Raw genomic sequence first — 20,206 nt, forward strand, 5'->3', positions numbered from 1 at the left:
AAAAAAAAAAAAAAAAAAAAAAAAAAAAAAAGGCCAAAAAAACAAAACAAAACAAAAAGAAGTTTATCCAACACGAGTCAGACAGATATGTCAAAATTAAGTATAACTGGCGGAAATATTGGTTATGGGAGCACAAAGAAAACAAAGCGCATGCTGCTTAGTGGCCTCCAGAAGTTCCTGGTCCACATCGTCAAGGAGCTGGAAGCGCTGCTGATATGCAACAAATCCTGCTGCGCTGACACGGCTCACAACGTTTCCTCCAAGAACGAGAGGCCATCGTGGAAAGAGCAGCCCAGCGGGCATCGCAGACACCAATCCCAATTTTATTTCTGTTTAAATAAAACCGTAAAAACTGGGGAGAAAAAGTAAAATTTATGTATTTATCACAATAAAAGAAAATTGGACACAAAAGATGGATTATCGTTTCTGTCTTAAGGTGATTCCTACAGCCTCCGGAGAGGCTGAACAGGAGGGATGGAACAGCGTTATAGGAATGCCCGCTAAGGACAGGTGAATACCGACGAGACTCCAGCAGATCTCACGAAGAAACTGACACAAGAGGTAGGCCATCATGTAATTCCCTCAGATGCTTAAAAATCGTTCAGCAGAAGCCTCTCATTGCTGTTTGTAAAATATTAGGCGCAGAGCCTCGGTGTGCCTCCTGCTCTCGGTTTAGCAGTCGCTCCCGGGGTTTGCACTTGAGAAGGTCCTGTTAGCCCAGCAGATGGCGCCGGCGCCCGCAGTGCACCTCCAGGAGCGCAGGGGGCGCTCTAACAGGACCGCTCTTCCCTCGCCTCGTTGAGCCTTCCTTCCGCCTCGCCTGGCGTTAGCGCACAGTTGCGCACGCGCCGGCTGCTCGCCTGTGGTTGGCATGGCTGCGTCTTCGAGTGGCGAGAAGGAGAAGGAGCGACTGGGATGCGGCTCGGGAGCCGCGGGCGGTAACAGCACGCGAGAGCGGCTGTTGTCAGCGCTTGAAGATCTGGAGGTCTTGTCAAGGTAATGCCGCCGGTCTGAGAGCCTGGCTGGGGCTGGGCCGGCGGACTGACTCCGGAACCTGCCGGCCCTGCGTTTGCGCTCGGCGAGCTCGGGAGTCTCCGGTGACTCTGGGTGGCATTTTTTCCCACTAGAGAACATTTTACTAATGACAGCGACTCTGGAACCCCAAGATTGTAGTCGTAGCGGACCTTAAGAAATCGCTGGATTGAGCCTCTTCGCCCACGGACACTCGGCAAACATTTATGGAACGCCCCCTGGGTACCAAAGCGCTGGGGAGACCGTGGTGAAGGGGAGGCTGGACGCCGATGTGGGGTACCCCAGTGTCGAGAGGGAGAGGCAGATGTGTAAGCAGTGACTGACGCGGGGCCCGTTTTTATTAGAGGGATGCTCTCTGGGCTACTGCAGCACAGGGACCAGGCAGCTTTCTCGGTTGTAGTCAGGGCAGGCTTCTTGGAGAAAGGGCTGTTTAGGAAGAATGAGTTCACCAGACTCGCCAGGCGACAGGGAGATGGAATAGCACGTCGAAAGCCTGGAAACAGAAGCACGAATGACTTGGTGGAACGGCAAGTTGTTTGGGATGGCTAGAATGTAGCGTGCGTGGCAGAGATAGGAAATGAAATTGGTTGACATTCTCCACATTTTGTCACCTTTCATGATACGTCTTTCAAGTTGGAGCCTTTGTTAACTCCCTCACATTAACGTGAGAGTTAAATTGCGTTGGTTCTACCTTCTAAAATGTTGCTCGGATTTTGCCCTCTTTCCAATACCTGCTGTCATAACTTTCTTAAATACACCCTCTCAACAGTTTTACTTGCCTTCATGCTTCTGCACTTTGCTCTTCTATATTGCTCAAGACCAGAGTTACCGTTCTGAAAGGCATCTCATATCATTTTTTCTGCTGAAAAATATTTGGTAGATTTCCATTGTCCAGTGAGACAAAATCTAAATTCTTTTTTTTTTTTTTTTTCCTTTTTGTCTTTTTTCGTGACCGGTAACGGGATCGCAACCCTCGGTGTCGCGCCCGCACTGCGCTCAACCAGTGAGCTGACTGGTCTCTATATGGGATCCGAACCCTTGGCGGGAGCGCCGCACTCTACCGAGTGGGCCACCGGGCCGGCCCCCAAATCTAAATTTTTTAGTTTAGCATGCCGCAAAACCGTTCTCCATCTCCTCTCAATCCATACTATTATGCTCGCGTGCTACACTCCGCTGCTGTTTCTTACTCTTCACTCTAGCCTCTGTGAGTACTCCCGTTCTAAAGCCAGCCACACTTCCTCATCCTCGGTGCCATTCCCACTCCACCTCCGACTTGATGAATGACTCGTTCATCCTCCAGAATCCAGCTCAGTGTCACCTTTTCTATAGCCAACATTCTTTGACAGTGTTGTAATAAATCTTAACGTATTTTATAGTATACCCCATGTACTTATAATCAGCATTTTGTCTTTGCCGTAAATTTAGTCCTTGCCACAGCGTTACTTACCGAGTTACTAGGTCAGTACAATATTAAATGATGGAAGAAAGACCTAAACACACACAGATACCAGAAGTTAAATGGTTTATGTGTTTAATCCACGTTTAAATTGTATTAGATTCAAATACTGATTGAAGACAAATAGGGCATATGGAATTTTCAGCCAGTCGGTCAATACAGCAAACAAGAAACTCAGGCACGAGGCAGCTGTCTTGAGGCAGCTGTAAGTTATTTATATTGCCTCTGTGTAAATGTTTGCATGGGTTAATGTAAGTTCTATTTCTTTCTTGGTCTTTGTTGGTTTTGTAGTTTGTGGTGGAGAACGTCTCAGTTTCTTCGTTAGTTAATCCTAAGTGCACTCCCACATTATTTCTTATTAAAAAGACACTATCTAGAGAGGGTATTTGTAGTGTGGTGTTTTCAGTTAAATTATGTCTCTGTTTTGTGTGACATGATTATCTTTGGGACAGCTAGTTGAAGCTTCATTTAGTTCATATTGAGTTTTTATTCTTTGTAAGTTACTAAACTCCAAATTAACATCCCATAAATGCTACCTAGCCCACTACTTCTCTAAATAGGAACGACTTTCACTTGAAAAACTCTGTGCTCAACCTAATCAGTGCTTTTAGAATCATTGGTTGGCGAAACTCAGTCTCTGAAAAACCATGAAGAGGTACCCATGTAGTTCTGACACAAATTTGTGTTCCATTGGATTTAGAACAACTAATTAATTGGAACATACCTCTGTTGCTTGTGTATGAGCCAGTTTTTCTAGTTCTTTGAATCTGGATGATGCTCTGCTTGGAATATTACCTTGAACTAATTCTTCTGGGAGAATTCTCACCTGAAGGATAAGTCTGAAACTTTGTTGGCTTCTAACATCTTTGCTAAGGAATCTTGATGGTGCCCGTGAGTGTGGAATCAGTCGAGTTAAAGTGTTCCTTATTGTTTGTTCATTTTGATCAACCATATGGTGTGAATGGTAGAAATTAATTTTCCTGTAAATATGTTGTCTTTGTGAAGAAGTGATACCCCCTTTTGGAAGTAGTGGCTGCTGTCTTTTGTTCTGAGTAGGTCTTGTTCTTAGAACTTAAACTATTTGCCTCAGTATATTCAACAAACTATTACTATTCATCCTTCTACTCTTCAGCCCAGTAAATTCATTTCTTTTCTGTACCGTAATTTATTTTTTCTGTTTTGCTGAATAATCCTAGTACATATTTCATATTCACCAAGTTCAGGAACTATTCTTCTGAGCCTTCCCATCCAGGGTAATGGTCTTTGAGAAATCCTTCTGATGTTAGACAACCCATTAGTCAGTCTTGAGATCTTGCCTTTGGATTGTTTGACTGCTGGGCTGTGTATCAGAAATGTGCTTTCCTGATGCTGTTGGTACCTATAGGGTTACATATACTTGATATTTATGTACTCTTCACTTGACATAGCATAATTAATTTGTCAGTTATGTTAAATTTTAGACTAAATTGAAATTTTCTTGCATGTGAATTTTTTATAAAGCAATTTATAGCTTTCCATGTTCGATTTTTTTCCCCCTTCATTACAGAGTATTTCCTGTTTGAGAAATGTATTTACCCACTGAAGTAGAGAGTCATCGTTTAAATTTTCCTCTTTAGGGCCGGCCCATGGCTCACTCGGGAGAGTGTGGTGCTGATAACACCAAGGCCCCGGGTTCGGATCCCATATAGGGATGGCCGGTTCGCTCACTGGCTGAGCGTGGTGCTGACAACACCAAGTTGAGGGTTAAGATCCCCTTACCGGTCATCTTTTAAAAAAAAAAAAAAATTTTTTTTCCTCTTTATACTCAGTGTTTCTGAAACTTTCTCTCAGCTTTCCAGTTGTATGTGATCAATTGAGGTGCTGAGTTCTCTTTTGCTTCCTCTAAAAGAAGCTGTTGTCCTGTTGTCCTTTCTCCAGGAGTGCCAAAAAGACTTTGATTTCTCATTAATTTCCTTACTGAATCTATTGACAGATTGGTGATAGACTTTTTCTTTCCTGAGGGGCACTGCAGTCTGTATTAATAGCCATTGTCTTAGAAATTCTTTTTTTTCCTTTTTTTTTTTTTTTTTTGATTCTCTCATGACTTATCTACAACATTATTTTATTTGTTCATCTCTAAAGAAAGACTAAGTGGCAGTTGGTAAGTGAAAATTTACATCTTTTATTATTCTGGAGATGGTTGGTGGTAGTGGAGAGGTGTCACTTTCTGGTTTGCCATCTAAGGCTCATTGGAACTTCACAGAATGAAGCTGTTCCAGTTCATTTCTGAAAGCTGTTCACTTTGCTTTCAGAAGAGTCCCATTGTGTGCTCACTCAGACATAGTTATATATGCTCATTTGGTGATCTGTGAAGTTTGTCATTATTCTCTGAATGAATTTTGTGTCTGGTTTGCATTTTATGAAAAATGAAAAGAAAAACTCCTCACTAATGTTCCTTACTTATTTTTATGTTGAGCCTCTTGATTTTAGGAAATAGTGGATTTGAAATTTAGGATATATATTTTTTACTATTAACCTGATTATATAGCCTGGATATATTTTTTTACTATTAAGCTGGATATATTTTTTTACTATTAAAGCTATATAGCCTTTCAGTATATTTATTACTTCGTAAAATGTAATAGAATGAGGCAGTCTTTAGAAGAATTTAAGAAATAGAATCACAGATTGTAGTCTAAAATTTTTTCTTAACCTGCTTGTAACTTACAAACCAAACCATGGAAACCAAACCATGTTGATAGGAATCTTGAGGTTTCTACACCAGTCTCTTAATTCTATTTACATAAAATTTACCTGAAATGTAGCACACTAATAATATAGGCTCTGACCCCTAAGTAAATTATATTTCTGTGGGGAAATGTGGCTGGATTCTAGTAAATGAATTTACTGGGCTCACCAGGAATACACCTTCCTGTGTAGCAGGACAGGGCTCTTATCTAAACACCTGTAATCAGGGTGGGTGCAGGGGTTCCATCAGTGTCTTTTCAGCATTGAAGAGAACAGAAGTTTCCACTTTGTCCTAGACTGTTAAGAAAAACACTAAGTCTTAGATTTCTCCCTGCCCCATGTTCCTGTGCGTAAGGCAAGCTGTCAAAGCTTTCTGTGAATTTGTACTCCAGATTGGCAAGAAAAACAGAACAAGTCTCATTCTCCATCTCCTACCATACCCCCACTCCAATCACCATCACCCCTTTTCTGCCTGAAACCAGCTTTTACTTACACCAGAGGTTCTCAACTGTCTATGTTTCATCTACGGAGTACAGAAAAATGCTCATATGACAGTTTGTTTTCATACAGTGTCGATTTAATCCATCAGCAAGTCTGTCAACTCTGTCTCCAAAAAAAATCCTAAGTCTGACCATGTTTCTCCCGTTTCCATTACTAAATCCTAGAGGCTAGCTCCAAGTCCAAGACAGTGTCATCTTTTGCCTGGAACAGTACAAAAACCACCTAACTTGCTCCTTGTTCTGGTCCTCTTACAATCTATCCACCAGATAGCTCAGCAGTTGTTTAAAAATGTAAATCATGTCATGTCATTTCCCTGTTTATTTTTAACAGGGTTTTTCTTGGCAGCTGGCCAGTATGGGGATCTGAATGCTTGACTTTGGTGGTATTAGTACCACACACTGCCAATTGAGCTAACCATCCAGCCTCATTTCCCTGTTTAAAGTAATCCAGTGGCATCTCATTGCACTTTAATGAAGCACTAATCCTTTACCATGATTACAAGGGCCTACATAATCTGGTCCTACCTATTTACCTTTGTCCTCACTTTGTATCCCTCTCCCCAGTGCTTGCTGTGCCCTGGCTACACCTCTTCAAACCCATCTTTGGGCCACTGAACTAGCTGTGTCTTCTGCTGAGCATTCTTTCCTCCCAGATCTCAAGGCTGGCTTCTCTCATTTAATTCATGTCTTACCTCACAGATATTCCCCTAGTGAGGTCACCTGACCACCAATTTAAGTAGCCATCCCACCTTGACAGTCTCTGTTGTAACGCGGTGCTTTATTTTCTTCCCAACCCTTATCACTATGGTTTATTTCTTCTCTTAGTTATTCTTGTCTCCTATATTAGAATTTAAGTGCTTTTGTTCACTTCTATAACCCAAGAATCTAGAAAGTGTCTGGCACATAATAGGTACTCTAAATATTTGATGAATGAGTGAGTAAATGCAGACTTTGCATCCTCATAAATACTTTTCTCATAAATTAATTTATACATAATGGTACGGGGAAGTAGTGGGGAAGCTGGGGTCCAGTTGGCATCATCTGGTAAAGTGGTATGAAGCTCGCAGGAGAGAATGTGGAAATATGAAGGTAAAAATAGCATGGTAGCCAGCGACAAGGTACAAACACTCTGACTAGAACAGGGTCAGGTAGCCAGTTATGAAGCTGTCCCCGTCCACATAATTTCTGAAAAGTCCCATCTACCAACAAGTTTCAATCTAATGTGTAAATATTATGTTATACATTTTTTTCTGAACTTATTTTCCTGATGTGATACTAATTTTCATATGGGAAAATTGGCATAACTATTAAAAGAGCATTCTAGGAAGATAGAATTTTATTATGTATAAGAAACCCTCTCGGGCTGGCTGGTTAGCTCAGTTCATTACCCCTCAGCCTTGTAACACCAAAGTCATGGGTTTGGATCCCCATACTGGCCCGCTGCCAAATCAAAAAAAACACACACAAGAATCTCTTTTAGTTAATAAATGTTTGGCTAATAAAAAGTTCAGTTAAAGTGGAGAATCATTAAAATGATGAACGCATTCCTTAATTGTTTTATTTTACCTTAAAACATATAAACTTATGTTCACTCACTAATTTTTTCATGTAAGACAGGGATCAGGAAGCTTTCTGTAAAAGGCCAGATAGTAAATATTTTTGTTTTTGGGGGCCATTATGGTCTCAACTCTGCCCTTGTAGTGAGAAAGCAGCCACAGACAATATGTAAATCAATGGGCATGACTGTCTCTCAAGAAAATGTTATTTACCAAAACTGCAGATGTGTTGGATTTGGCCTACAGGCTTCTGACATAGGAATTTTTCTTGCATAAATCACTCATTACGCATTGTCTGCAATTTCTAGTTTAGCTTCTTTAAAGTGAAATGAGATCTTAGCCTCTTACCATTCTTAGGGCAGATTTTTCCTGAGTTTTTATGACTCCTCCCTGGTTCTTTCATTTGTCCTTTGCAAACCTGTATTGAATCTTTCCAAGCATTCAGCTTAGGTTTATATAGAAAGAAGTCTTTTTCTTCACAATCATATCAGATTGATATTTATGTAGTGGATAATTATAGAGGTATAGTAATAAGTAAAACTTGTGTAAATAAGTTTGATAACAAGCACAACTGAGTCTTGGTGAGAGTGCAGTACAGACATAGTGGACTGCGGGGTAGTAGCCATGAGTTTTCAGCATGCTGTGTGAGTACCATGAATCCAGCAAGTCAGTTGGATAGGGAGCATTTTAAGACACCTTCTATTGTATTTATGTTGCAAAGATTTCTTTTGGTTTGTTTGTTTTTCTTTCAGGGAACTTATAGAAATGCTGGCAATTTCGAGAAACCAAAAGTTGTTACAGCCAGGAGAAGAAAACCAGGTAAATGGTTTCTTTTTTAATTTAAAAAACAAAATGGGGAGCAGCAGGAAAAAAAACCCAACAAAAACAAACAAAAAACCTCTTAATTTGTGCAAGTTTCCTACTTATATTCACTTTATGTGATAACAGGAAGATTGGATCACTTAAAATTATTTATTGAAACTTCTGAATTGATATTTTCTCTGCATCATTTACAGACAATAACAGTGTATTTAAGAACAAAATAATTACCTAAGGGTTTAGCAGTATTCTATTATTTTTCCCTTGTAGTTCTAATTATAGTTACACATTTATTTTTTAACTTTTGAATTAACCAACAAAAGCTTGTTAAAAAGATATTAAAACAGTATTTAGGGCCGAGCCTGTGGCGCACTTGGGAGAGTGCGGCGCTGGGAGTGCAGCAGCGCTCCCGCCGTGGGTTCGGATCCTATATAGGGATGACTGGTGCGCTCACAGCACTCACTGGCTGAGTGCGGTGCGGCTGGTCTCAAAAAAAAAAAAAAAAAAAACCCACAGTATTTAGAATAAAAAGTTAATGCTCTAGTAAACTTAGCCCCTTATTGTAGGCTTGGCTCCCCTAATACAACTTGAAAATGAATGGAAATAAAATAGCATACAGCTGTTAATAGAGGTTATCTTGTGGGTATTGAATTTACAGGTAATTTTTATTTTCTTTATATGTATCTGTGCTTTCTAATTTTCTATAGTGAACAGATTTTTTTTTCTGATTCAGAAATTTTTAAAAGGTTAAGAGGACAAATTTTATATTATAGTTTTTTACCACAGCTAAATTTTTTTTGACTTTCCACCTTATGCGTTTTAACCTTCATGGGTTTTTTGCCACATTTGAATATCACCTATTTATTTATTTATTGTTTTTTGAAATCATTCTATTTCTTAGTATTGCTTAAAATGAAGATGGTCTATGTGTGAAATCAGTGGTTTAATTTCTCAGATATATTTTTTCTAATATATATTAGGACAGATTTGTATCTGTAAAAGTTTTTTTTGAATTCTTGGTGCCACCTGAAATTGTATCAAGTACCAAATTTTGGGAGAACTTACATTATATTGTATTTTTAAATATAAACTTTTAATTTTATCTTCCCTGAGAAGTGAATAAACCTGCTTGCTTTGGCATATTGCTAGTTCTGAAAGACAAGTTTTATTTTCTTTTGTGTGAAAGAATAACAGAAAAAGTAGAAAATCTTGATATTAATCTATTTCCCAAAATAATCATAAGTACACTACTATTAAAATTTTATAGCCTAGCTGGGGCCGGCCCGGTGGCGCACTGCTACAGTGCGCCGCTTGGGAGCGCGGCGGCGCTCCCACCGAGGGTTCGGATCCCACATACAGACCGGTTCCCGCTCACTGGCTGAGCGAGGTGTGGGCGCAGCACCGAGGGTTGCGATCCCGTTGCCGGTCTCGGTCCGGTACGGGCGCGACACTGAGGGTTGTGATCCGTTGCCGGACACGAAAAAAGACAAAAAGGAAAAAAAAAAAAATTTTATAGCCTAGCCAATTTAGGTATGGATTCTTTGTTTCATTGGAATGTAGCCTTTCAGTATACTATTGTCTGATTTAATCAGCTGTTATCCAACAGGTCCTGGAATTGTTAATTCACCGAGATGGGGAATTTCAAGAACTAATGAAATTGGCACTTCATCAAGGAAAAATTCACCATGAAATGCAAGTTTTAGAAAAAGAAGTAGAGAAGAGAGACAGTGATATTCAGCAACTACAAAAACAGCTAAAGGAAGCAGAACAAATACTGGTAAGTTGACAGGTTGGTTCTTAAGGTGAAAAAGGATAACATTTAATCTATTTCTGAGAAATAAATCTGTTATCAGTATTTCAAAGGGCAGAAAACTTGACTTTCCAAGTTTAAAATAAGTGGAAGGCCATTGTCATTCCTTTTTTTTTTGCTTATCGTTTTCAGAGTTTGCACCACTTTTGAACCACATTTTCATTATTTAAAGATTTCACAATATTGAATTATAGAAGTGGGAAGTTTTACTTTTATCCTGGTCTGGTATACCTTTTAATTATTAACAGTCTACATCTTCATTTTTAAAATATTTTGAAATCAGTAAAAATATGTACTAATTTTATAAGTTGATTAAAGTTTACATCAATTTATTTAGTTTTTCATCTTAAGCTAGGTGAGATTTGGATATATGTCAAGGACCCTAGTTTTTCCTTTGTTCTTGGCTGCTAATTTGAAGAGGCAATTTATTTGCTATTATTCACCCAGTTATTTCACTAACTGCTAACTAATGTAATTGTTACAATGGTGGTATTGCAGAAATAGCTGACTTTTATTTTCATATGGACCAGACATTGCTGGCATCTTCGAAAATATGTCAAAACGGTCTCTGATAAATAGAAACATGAGTGGTTCAGGGTAAATTAACCACCCCTACTAAAGAAAAAACCCCAAGTAAATGCTCTTTTTAAAGTATATTTATATTAAAATCTACTTTTACATATGAAAATAATACTTGCTTTTCAGAGAAATTCAGAAAATATAGAAAAGTAGGAAATAGAAAGAAAAAATTGCCTTTAATCCCACCAAAGAGTGCTGCTATTCAGTTTGGTCTTTTTCCTCTAATCTCAGGCGTATTCATTTTTTACTTTATTATAATTAGCAGGATACTAACAGACTTTCAGTTACTATTTATTAAAGCATTTTTCATATAATTATATCCTATTTTAGTTTTCTAACTTTTGCGTTATAAGTAATGTTATGTTGAATATTGTTGCAGATAAAATTTTTTTCTTATGCATTTTGGATTATATTATTTAGATTAGATTTCCAAAAATGTAATTATTGAATTAAAGAATTAAATTAAGACAGTGAACATAGGACCATAAGAATGAATTTTGATTTAGATAGTAGCAACTAACATTGAGCACTTGGGCAGCAGGCCCTGTGCTTTTGCACATTAGATACATTGTCTTAGTCTTCATAACAATTTGTATAAAGTCGGTGTCATTATTAAGATGAAGAAACCAAGAGTTTAAATGAGTAACTAACTTGTGCAAGGAGGCTAAAAAATAGAGAGATGGAACTTAAACCTGTATCTCTCTGACGTCACACTCTTAGCCACTGTGTTATAGTTGAGGATATGCATATACTAGCTTGACTTCATTTTGCCCTTAGTGTACCTTGGTGGGTGGTGGAGGCTGTTTTCCTGATAACAGTCATGAAGCGTCAAGGTGCCATATAAAATGAATAAGAATATCAGTCCAAGAATGTATCTTGTAAACTAGAAAAATAATTTTTTTTAGTTATTTTATTCTTGAACAATGCTTTGGGGATGGTATGTGGTCTGGATCTCATCTGCAAATTTGTGATAAGAGACATAAAGGAAAAAAGTTAGTAAATGGTCCAATTTATATTTTGCTTCTAAAAACTAATTTGTGAATGGGAGACTGGTTCATGCATATAATATTTCTTTCTTTCGTTAAATGTAGCCATGATATAAATTATATCAAGTGGTATTTCAGAACATTACAAATAAATTATGTGGATTTCCAAGTTTTGCAAATAAATGTTCCTGTGGGATAAGTGACCTTGTGAATTAAGCCAAAAACTATGCTCGATATAGTTAAGAATAAGCCATATTTCTTTTTTATGTTGTTTAGGCAACAGCTGTTTACCAAGCAAAAGAGAAACTCAAGTCAATAGAAAAAGCAAGAAAAGGTTAGTACCGTGGGACGACTGAATGACCTGAAAAATCCAAGTTCTAGTTTCAAGAAACTGATGAGAGGGTATTACTGGTAATCATTGCTTCTGTTGAAAAGATTCCAATAAATTTTCATTGTAAAGTGTGTTATGTTGCAGCTTTGTGCTAGGTGTCACTAGGAAGGTGGAAGTATCACATCCTTTTTCAGGTTTTAAGAAGCAATAATAGAAGGCAGTTTATGGCTATGTACCTGAATGTGCAATAAAGATAATCGGCTTATAAAATTGTTGAAAGGAGAGAAGAGAAGTGTGCACTGGAAGCAAGTGGGATTTGAATTGATCTTAAAAGCTGGGACAGAGAGAATGAAAGAGAACATCCATTGGACAACTGAACTGGGACTGGAACATTATAAAGTCAGAACTAGATGTCGCTTTGGGACATAAGCATACTAGGTGTTGTAGAGGCCCAGCATGCCTTCCTGTCCTGCTGTTCCTCTTTAAAAGGCATCTGTTATGGACTGCACTGCATCTTTTTGTTTGCATACTAAAAGTCAGAATTGCAATTAAAACTTTGGTTACTTGCCTTTAACGATTTGTAGATATGATTTACATTTAGTTATTTCAGATTGATTGTCTAAACTTTCCTCCTTCCTGTTTCTTTGGGAATCTACTTTTTGATTGTCACATATGAAAAACAGCTAATATCTTGAGAGATGGGCTAGGCTTCTCTAGCAGGAAACAAATCCCCAAGAGAGGTGACTGAGGCTGGCTGTCTGAAATGTAGACCATGGTTTAGTTTGGTTTTTAGTCTTCAGACATTTTATATACATACACACAATGCCTTGTTACATTGAAACAGTATCTAAAGTTTATAAAATGAAAAGTGAGTTGTTCTCATTTCTCAGAGGTAACTACTATTAATGTTTGGTGTGTGTCCTTCCAGATTTTTTCTTAGATCTGTGAATATGTCTATAATAAAAAACACAAATACGTATATGTACATGTATTACAGAACAAAAATCAGGTCATGCTATACATATGACTTAGCAGCTTACTTTCTTTCCACCTCATGAATACATTGTAGGTGTCTGTCTTCTTAGAGCTGTGGCCATGTTATCAAACAGAGCAGTGTGAACTGTGCTCTGATGTCATAGGGTGGATATCATTAGGAAATGAAGTATTGTTTTGTCTATTTTATTTGTGCTTACTGTTGTTTTCAGAAGAGTAGTGGTATTTAATGATAGTTAATAATTGATATTATTGAACGTTATCATGCTAATTTCCCAAATATTTTTTTTCAATTTAAGTTTGTTATATATATGCAGGTATTGTTAGGGAAGGATTATTCTATTTTCAGGTAATTTAAAATTAAGTATGATGTGTAATTATGATGTATGCACTTCTAAAGTTGTGTGTTCACTAGACAGATGTTACACTATCCCCTTAACTCTCTCAGGTGCTATCTCCTCTGAAGAAATAATTAAGTATGCACATAGGATTAGTGCAAGTAATGCCGTGTGTGCCCCACTGACCTGGGTTCCAGGTAAAAATACTTCTCTTTTATACTAGGTATATGTGATTTTGAAAATTCTTAGGTCACTATATACAAAAATAGATTTAATATAGAATGCATTTATCCTTAGAAACACCTGCTACATATTTTCACATTTTTAATGTCTTAGAAGAAATGGTGTTCTGTAAAGCCAAAGCCACTAGGGGCTGCATTTTTTAAAAATAATAAATTAATAATTTAAAAAAATACAATATGTGATTGTTCTAAAGTTATAGATTTATATGGCTGTATATTCAGGCCAGCCAGAAGCCAACTTTTTAGAGCCAATGGGATTTCCACAAAGGTTAAGCTGGAGAAACAGACAATCTCGGCTCTCTTTGGTGCTAAAGAGGAAGCACTTAGCACCCAAAAGCAAACACAGGCCTGGAAAGAGCTGGGATAATTAGAAATAGCAAGGACAGTAACAAGCTGCAGCTGTATAGACAGTGGATAAAACACAAGACAGGAGACCTAAGGCAGAGCAGCAGCCTTTTTGGAGGAATGGGAGATAGTTATCTCAACTTCAGTAACTCCTGAAGGTGATATTTTACCATACTAAAAGCACTAAGCGTAACTACAACTTTAGGGGTGAATAATCTGGAGTTGGTAAGAAACATTATCAAAAAATTGGTCCAAATCTGGCCGTGTTTTTATCAACCCCAAACTGCTTTCATGGTTGGAATGAACATTACCTGTTCCTGATAATCCACTAGAAAGTTATAGGAAGTAATCTTTAAATGACAAGATCAAAGAGGTTGGTTAGAAAAAGGTTTTAATTTAGACAGTTCTTCCAATAAACATTCCAGTCCTTCCTGTCTTACAAGTGTTGTGAGCTATTCCCCACAGAGTATATATCAGTGTTATTCTCTTACTAGAAAATGTAGTTAAGTTAGAAGAATGGAGATTGTTATAATTTTCTTAAATTGTCATTTGGAATATTTCCTATAATGACAGTCTATTCTTTTTTTTTTTTTTTTTCGTATAGAGATTAATATATTCTTGGCAAGATTTAGCGAAAAAATTAAAATGCATATATTTTTAAATTAGTATATTATGCTCTTAATAACAATTGATAAGATGACCTTCGTATTCCAAAATTGAAAACACAGCTTGAGTTTTTCAGTGTGAACCAAGGATAATTAATTCTTCAAAGAGGGTATAATGCTTTTTAAAAAATATATGATCAGGGCCGGCCCGTGGCTCACTCGGGAGAGTGCGGTGCTGATAACACCAAGGCCCCAGGTTCGGATCCCATATAGGGATGGCCGGTTAGCTCATTGGGTGAGCATGGTGCTGACAACACTATGTCAAGGGTTAAAATCCCCTTACCGGTCATCTTTTAAAAAAATAAAAATAAAAATAAAATAAATAAATAAATAAAAAATATATGATCAAATTAAAGCAGTCTTTATTGTTTTAGGGGACCCACGGAGACCATACCCAACTGATTTAGAGATGAGAAGTGGGTTATTAGGTCAAATGAACAATCCTTCTACTAATGGTGTCAATGGTCACTTACCAGGGGATGCACTTGCAGCAGGCCGACTACCAGGTAATGTCACTCCAAAGAATGTTTTCAAATAGTCCAAGGTTTTTCAGAGATGACAGTGATGGGATATCTAGCTGTAAAAAAGTTTGAGGTTCCAGATCTAGCTAGGCTCTCTGCCAATTTATCCTGTTTTCTATTTATTCCAGCTTAAAAACTGTTCTAGATGGGGGTTATGAAATTAGAATAAGCTGCCTTCTCCCTCTTGTTAATCTTAAGCCATCTTCCTTAGGCATTGGGCTTCTCCTTTTTTATTATTATTGCTCTAAACATGGTTTTTTGCAACTGTGAAGCATGCTATATAAATAGAAGTACAGACGTTCAGTTCCCAAAATAAAGTGAACACTCCTGAACAACCCCCAAGTTAACAAAATGAATAGCAATAGGTTTTCATAGACTGTTTATAACTTTGTAAAATAGCATTTTTGTGGGACTCGCTTTGTTCTGAGCTTTGATTTTCCTCAAGTTTTATATAGGTTTGTGCTGTTTTTATATTCTATTTTATGTTATTCCCATCTTTGATATTTTGTAGGTGACTTGTTTTGTTTTGATGTGGTAGAACATTTGGAAAATAGAAAAGGGCAGAAGAAAGGAAAAAATTACCCTTTTTGAGGTAGTCACTTTAAATATTTTAGCCTAGTTCCTTTTCTCTCCCCAATATTTTTACATTGTTAAAAATATGCTTTTTGCTTAACATTATAAGGATGTCCCTGTGATATTAAAAATGTTTTGCATGCATCATTTTTGTTAGCTACCTAAAGTACAAAGTGGTGAGCTCACTGGGCATATATATGAGTTTCCTTGGATATTGCCTTATCTTTCTCATTGTGATTGTACTGGACTCTATGCCAGTCGAAGTCCAGTCAGGAGACAGACAAAACCCAGTAATTGTATCAAGGAAAATTTAAGGAATTATTAACTAGTAACAAGGTATTACTAATGGGTTAAAGAGAACAAATTTTTAAAAGTATAGGAATAACAGATATAGGGAGTAGCTACTACATCTAGGACCAAGGCAAGGATTGACTAAAGAGGGCCCTCCCCACCCCCATCCCAAGGATGATATTCATATCATGGCGCCCTCATTGGAAAGGATATAGTGTAGGTCTACTTAGTGGCAGAGAAATTAGGTAAGTTGTCAGGCTAGAGCTGGCAAGCAGGAAATTACCCACTGGTGTTCTGGGGATACTTACTGGGAATTTGGGATTATGGTGAAACCTACTGGAAAATCACCCTCAGGGATGCGACTGAAAGTTGCTGAGAAGTGAGCAGCACTTGATGTTCTGCACACCAGCAGTCAAGGGGAGTAAAGGGAAGAAACCACATGGTCCAGGAAGTCAAGCAGGTACTCCTGCAGTCCCACCGGCGCCCTCTACTGGCAAAGCCTAACATTGTGGCAGCCTGCAGAGGAGATGGTTTCAGGGTCCAGGGAGAAGGGTAGATTAAAGAGAACTGGCACACCTACTTAGTTACTATCATAACACTTTATTTTGACCCTTTTAGAATCTACCTTCTTTCTTTTAGTCTTGAACTGTACCTGTTTATGTGTTCTGTTCCTTTTTTTCAGAAATATAGACTCTTAATGTGACTTGGGCACTTTTTTGTAAGATATTCTTATATATGCATTGCCAATCAACTTCTCTTCGATCAGAATTGTTTTCAATAGCAGTTCCTCTATCTTCTAAGAAATGTTCAAACCTATTATAATACTTAATGTAGTTGATATAGTTACCTATTTATAATATATAGAATAATCTATATGACCTCATTTATATAATGATATATGTGCATATAAATATACATAGATATAGGAACCATTTGATTTGTAATTGTAAATGTCTTGCAAAAGAAAAATTATGTCAGTTATTTGAATAGTTTCTTGTAGAGTGGTATGATTTTTTTAAAAAACAGGTTCCTAGTTGCTAAAACATTATGCTTTTCTGTGATAAGTTTAATCTTTATTAATTTGATCAAATGTGTATTTTTATTTCTAGCCTTAAAAAATTTTTACTTCAAATTATTTGCATAAAGGGAAGAATAATTAAGAAGTAGATTAACTACAAATAGAACTGTTCTTATATATGCTTCTTTCTTTTCTCCAGATGTCCTTGCTCCACAGTATCCATGGCAGTCAAATGATATGTCAATGAATATGTTACCACCAAATCACAGTAATGACTTTTTGTTGGAACCTCCTGGGCATAATAAAGAAAATGAAGATGATGTGGAGGTTATGTCAACGGACTCCTCAAGCAGCAGTAGTGACTCTGATTAAAAAAACATAAAAGAGTACAGAACTGAATACTGTGGAATTCTGTTTCTTAAACAATAGCAGGGAAATGTAAACTGCAAATGTATAAAGAATAGCCAGGTAAATATTGGCAATGGTGGAATTGTGCAGCCCATTGAAAATCAAAGTGAACTTACTTTTTAAAGTCAAAAATCATGGTTTCAGTGATAATCCACTAGGCAAATATTTGGAGAATAGTCAAAATTTACTGTGAAAAAAAGATTATTTGTTCAGTGCTGTCTTAACCCTGTTCTGTTCCAGTTGTGCTGCATTTGTACAACTGTTTAAATAGTTCTGGAGATAAGATTTGAGGGAAGCGACCCATGTATATGTACGTACCACTAATTGGCTCCCTGGAATTATTTAGAAAAGCATTTTTAAAAAAGGCAGTGGCTTACTGAATATGTGTCATGTTTAAAATAACAAAAACCTTCATTTGAAAGTGAAGTCTCTTGGCTTCCATTACAGGAACAGGGGAGAGATTGTCTAAATTTATACTGTTTGTAATTATTGTAATTTTTGTAAATAAATTGACTTCTGTTTGTACTTTGTATGCTTTTTTTTTTTTTTTTAAATATACCTTCAGTGTAGGTAAGGAAATTATTTCTGTAAATCCAGTTGTATTTTATAACTAGCGTAAGTAGAATTCTGGAGTGAGAATGAACATCATGTAATGACCATATCTGAACTAGTAATCACAACTAGTAGGTTTCTCAGAGGCCCCCACTTCTATTCTTAGAAGAAATAAATTTTTTTAATAATTGAAAAAAATTTACCACAGTCATGTTTGACTTTAAGAATAAGTTGTACCCTGCCAGCTCCAAAAAAAAAAAAAGGAAAGAAAATGCATGAAAGGTCCTAGGATGGAAAGCAGCTGTCTCTTGCCCTCACCTTCCCTTTTCTTATTATTTTTTTGGCAGCTGGCTGATACAGGGATCCGAACCAGTGACCCCGATGTTATAAAACTGCACTCTAACCAACTGAGCTGACTGTCCAGCCCACCTACCCTCTTATTGCAATTTCCCTACTGACTGTCCAGCCCACCTACCCTCTTATTGCAATTTCCCAAAAGGAATCACTTTTAACCACTTGTAACTTCTGGTAGTTAACCTCCATGTTTAAATAATATGCTTATACACTATTCTTGATCTATCAATTTTAGCCTATATATATATATATATATATATATATATTTCTGATTGCAAATAGAACATGTATTCTGGAACATTTAGCAAATTATAGTAACGATCAAAGGAGAAAGTAAAATCATTAGTATTTGACTAAGAGTTAATACCCGTTAATATTTTGGTGTAGATTCTTAATGAGAAAAATATCTCCTAGAAACTGATATATATTTTAATTATTAGTAATCTCTATATCCTTCATATGAACTGAGAATTCCATTTTTTCAACTTCTTTGCCTTTTAATTTCAGTCTCTAGAAAAATTGGAAAATAATATTTAAGGAAGAAATTAATCATGTTATAATAACACCTTCTAGAATTAAGAATATGTAATATTTGAGTGTCTTTTCTTCTAGGCTTTTAAACCTTGTTCATATAATAGGAATATTTTTTCCATGTGGATAAATTCTTTGACAGATTTAGTTTAATGGGTAACATTTCATCATGTGGATATGCTATAATTTAACTGCATTTTTATTATTGGATACTTGGGATTTTTTTTTCTTTTCCTGTTACAGTATTTGTATACAAACTCTTGTTTTTATTGCCAAATCTTTAGGATAGATTCAAAAGGAATGTCATTTTTCAAGTTCTGTAATACTCTTTTAGTTTTCAGTTGTTGCTATAATGAATTATCACAAACTTGTTGGCTTAAAACAACACAAATTAGGGCCGGCCTGTGGCTCACTTGGGAGAGTGTGGTGCTGATAACACCAAGGCCACGGGTTCAAATCCCTATATAGGGATGGCCGGTTAACTCACTTGGGAGAGCATGGTGCTGACAACACCAAGTCAAGGGTTAAGATCCCCATATCGGTCATCTTTTGAAAACAAAACAAAACAAAACAAATTTATCTTACAGTTCTGTAGGTCAGAAGTTCAAAATGGGCCTCAGCTAAAATCGAGGTGTGGGCAGGGCTGCATTCCTTCCTGGAGGCTCTCCACGAGAGTGTTTCCTTGTCTTCCAGGTTTTAGAGGCAATCCTCATTTCTTGGTTCCAGGCCCCTTCTTGTGGAATCTTTCTCATACTGCATCACACTGACACTCTTCTGCCCACCAGTTCCCATTTATTTATTTATTTTGTTTTTCACACACAGACACACTTTATTAGTTTCCTCTGCCGGAGACAGAAATCTCAGGTCATTTTAGGTGCAGAACAGATTCAAGGAAGGAAGATGAAAATTAAATACTTAATCAGAAGGCATCGAAGCAGGACAGAATAGGGACACGTCCCGGGGAGGCTGCTCACAGATATTCACACTGGATCAGCACGGCCTGCCTCGTTGCCTGGCAGTTAATGGGCTCAATGTGCTGACCACAGCTTACTGCCCTACCAATCAGCACGCTACACAGCTGCACCTGTGCACTAGGAGGAAAACATGCAGACCACCGCCATTACAACCTTTCACCTGTCACGGAAAAGGTTACAGGGAAGTCCTGAGCATGACTGGAAACTTCAGAAACTCAGGGATGCATGACCGGAAGCTGATGCAACCTCATTAAGCCTTAATTATCTTAGGTCTTCCTCCACGGCCAAATATTCCTTCCCATAATTCGGACAGAGAAACATCCCCTCCCAGAACAACGTATAAACCCTCCCCTTAAGAATCTGGGAGGCATGCATGCAGGGAAGCCCATGCACTATTTTCAGCATATACTTTAGCTTGGAATAAAGCTATAAAGCTCTGTTATGTTCCGTTTCTCTGTCCCTGTCTTTCTTTCCTTTCACTGGCCCTGTGAAATTTTTTTTTTTTTTTTTTTTTTTCACGGATAGACCAAGAACTTGGAACTGCCACTTGGTAACAGCACTACCACACTACCTAAAATCTACTACCATGGTGGCAGTAGGCTAAA

General features: G+C 37.4%; 1 protein-coding gene across 3 annotated transcripts in view; it reads left to right on the forward strand.

The window, feature by feature from the left end:
* The window catches only part of MED4 (mediator complex subunit 4), a 28,174-nt gene extending 10,454 nt beyond the window's left edge, over nt 1-17,720 (forward strand). The window contains exons 1-7 of one of the 3 annotated variants that reach the window (XM_008587099.1): nt 489-561; nt 8,024-8,090; nt 9,697-9,867; nt 11,742-11,799; nt 13,238-13,324; nt 14,754-14,885; nt 16,982-17,720. In XM_008587099.1, the coding sequence (XP_008585321.1) occupies nt 8,037-8,090; nt 9,697-9,867; nt 11,742-11,799; nt 13,238-13,324; nt 14,754-14,885; nt 16,982-17,154 (675 nt within the window). In that variant the 5' untranslated portion in view covers nt 489-561; nt 8,024-8,036 and the 3' untranslated portion in view covers nt 17,155-17,720. Of the gene's footprint in view, nt 1-488; nt 562-851; nt 997-8,023; nt 8,091-9,696; nt 9,868-11,741; nt 11,800-13,237; nt 13,325-14,753; nt 14,886-16,981 lie in introns of those variants that run through there. The other 2 variants (XM_008587097.1, XM_008587098.1) reach the window with 2 other exon arrangements.
* The last annotated feature ends 2,486 nt before the right edge of the window (nt 17,721-20,206 follow it).

Source organism: Galeopterus variegatus, unplaced genomic scaffold (genome assembly GCF_000696425.1).
Source record: "Galeopterus variegatus unplaced genomic scaffold, G_variegatus-3.0.2 Scaffold4252, whole genome shotgun sequence".
NCBI lineage: Eukaryota > Metazoa > Chordata > Mammalia > Dermoptera > Cynocephalidae > Galeopterus > Galeopterus variegatus.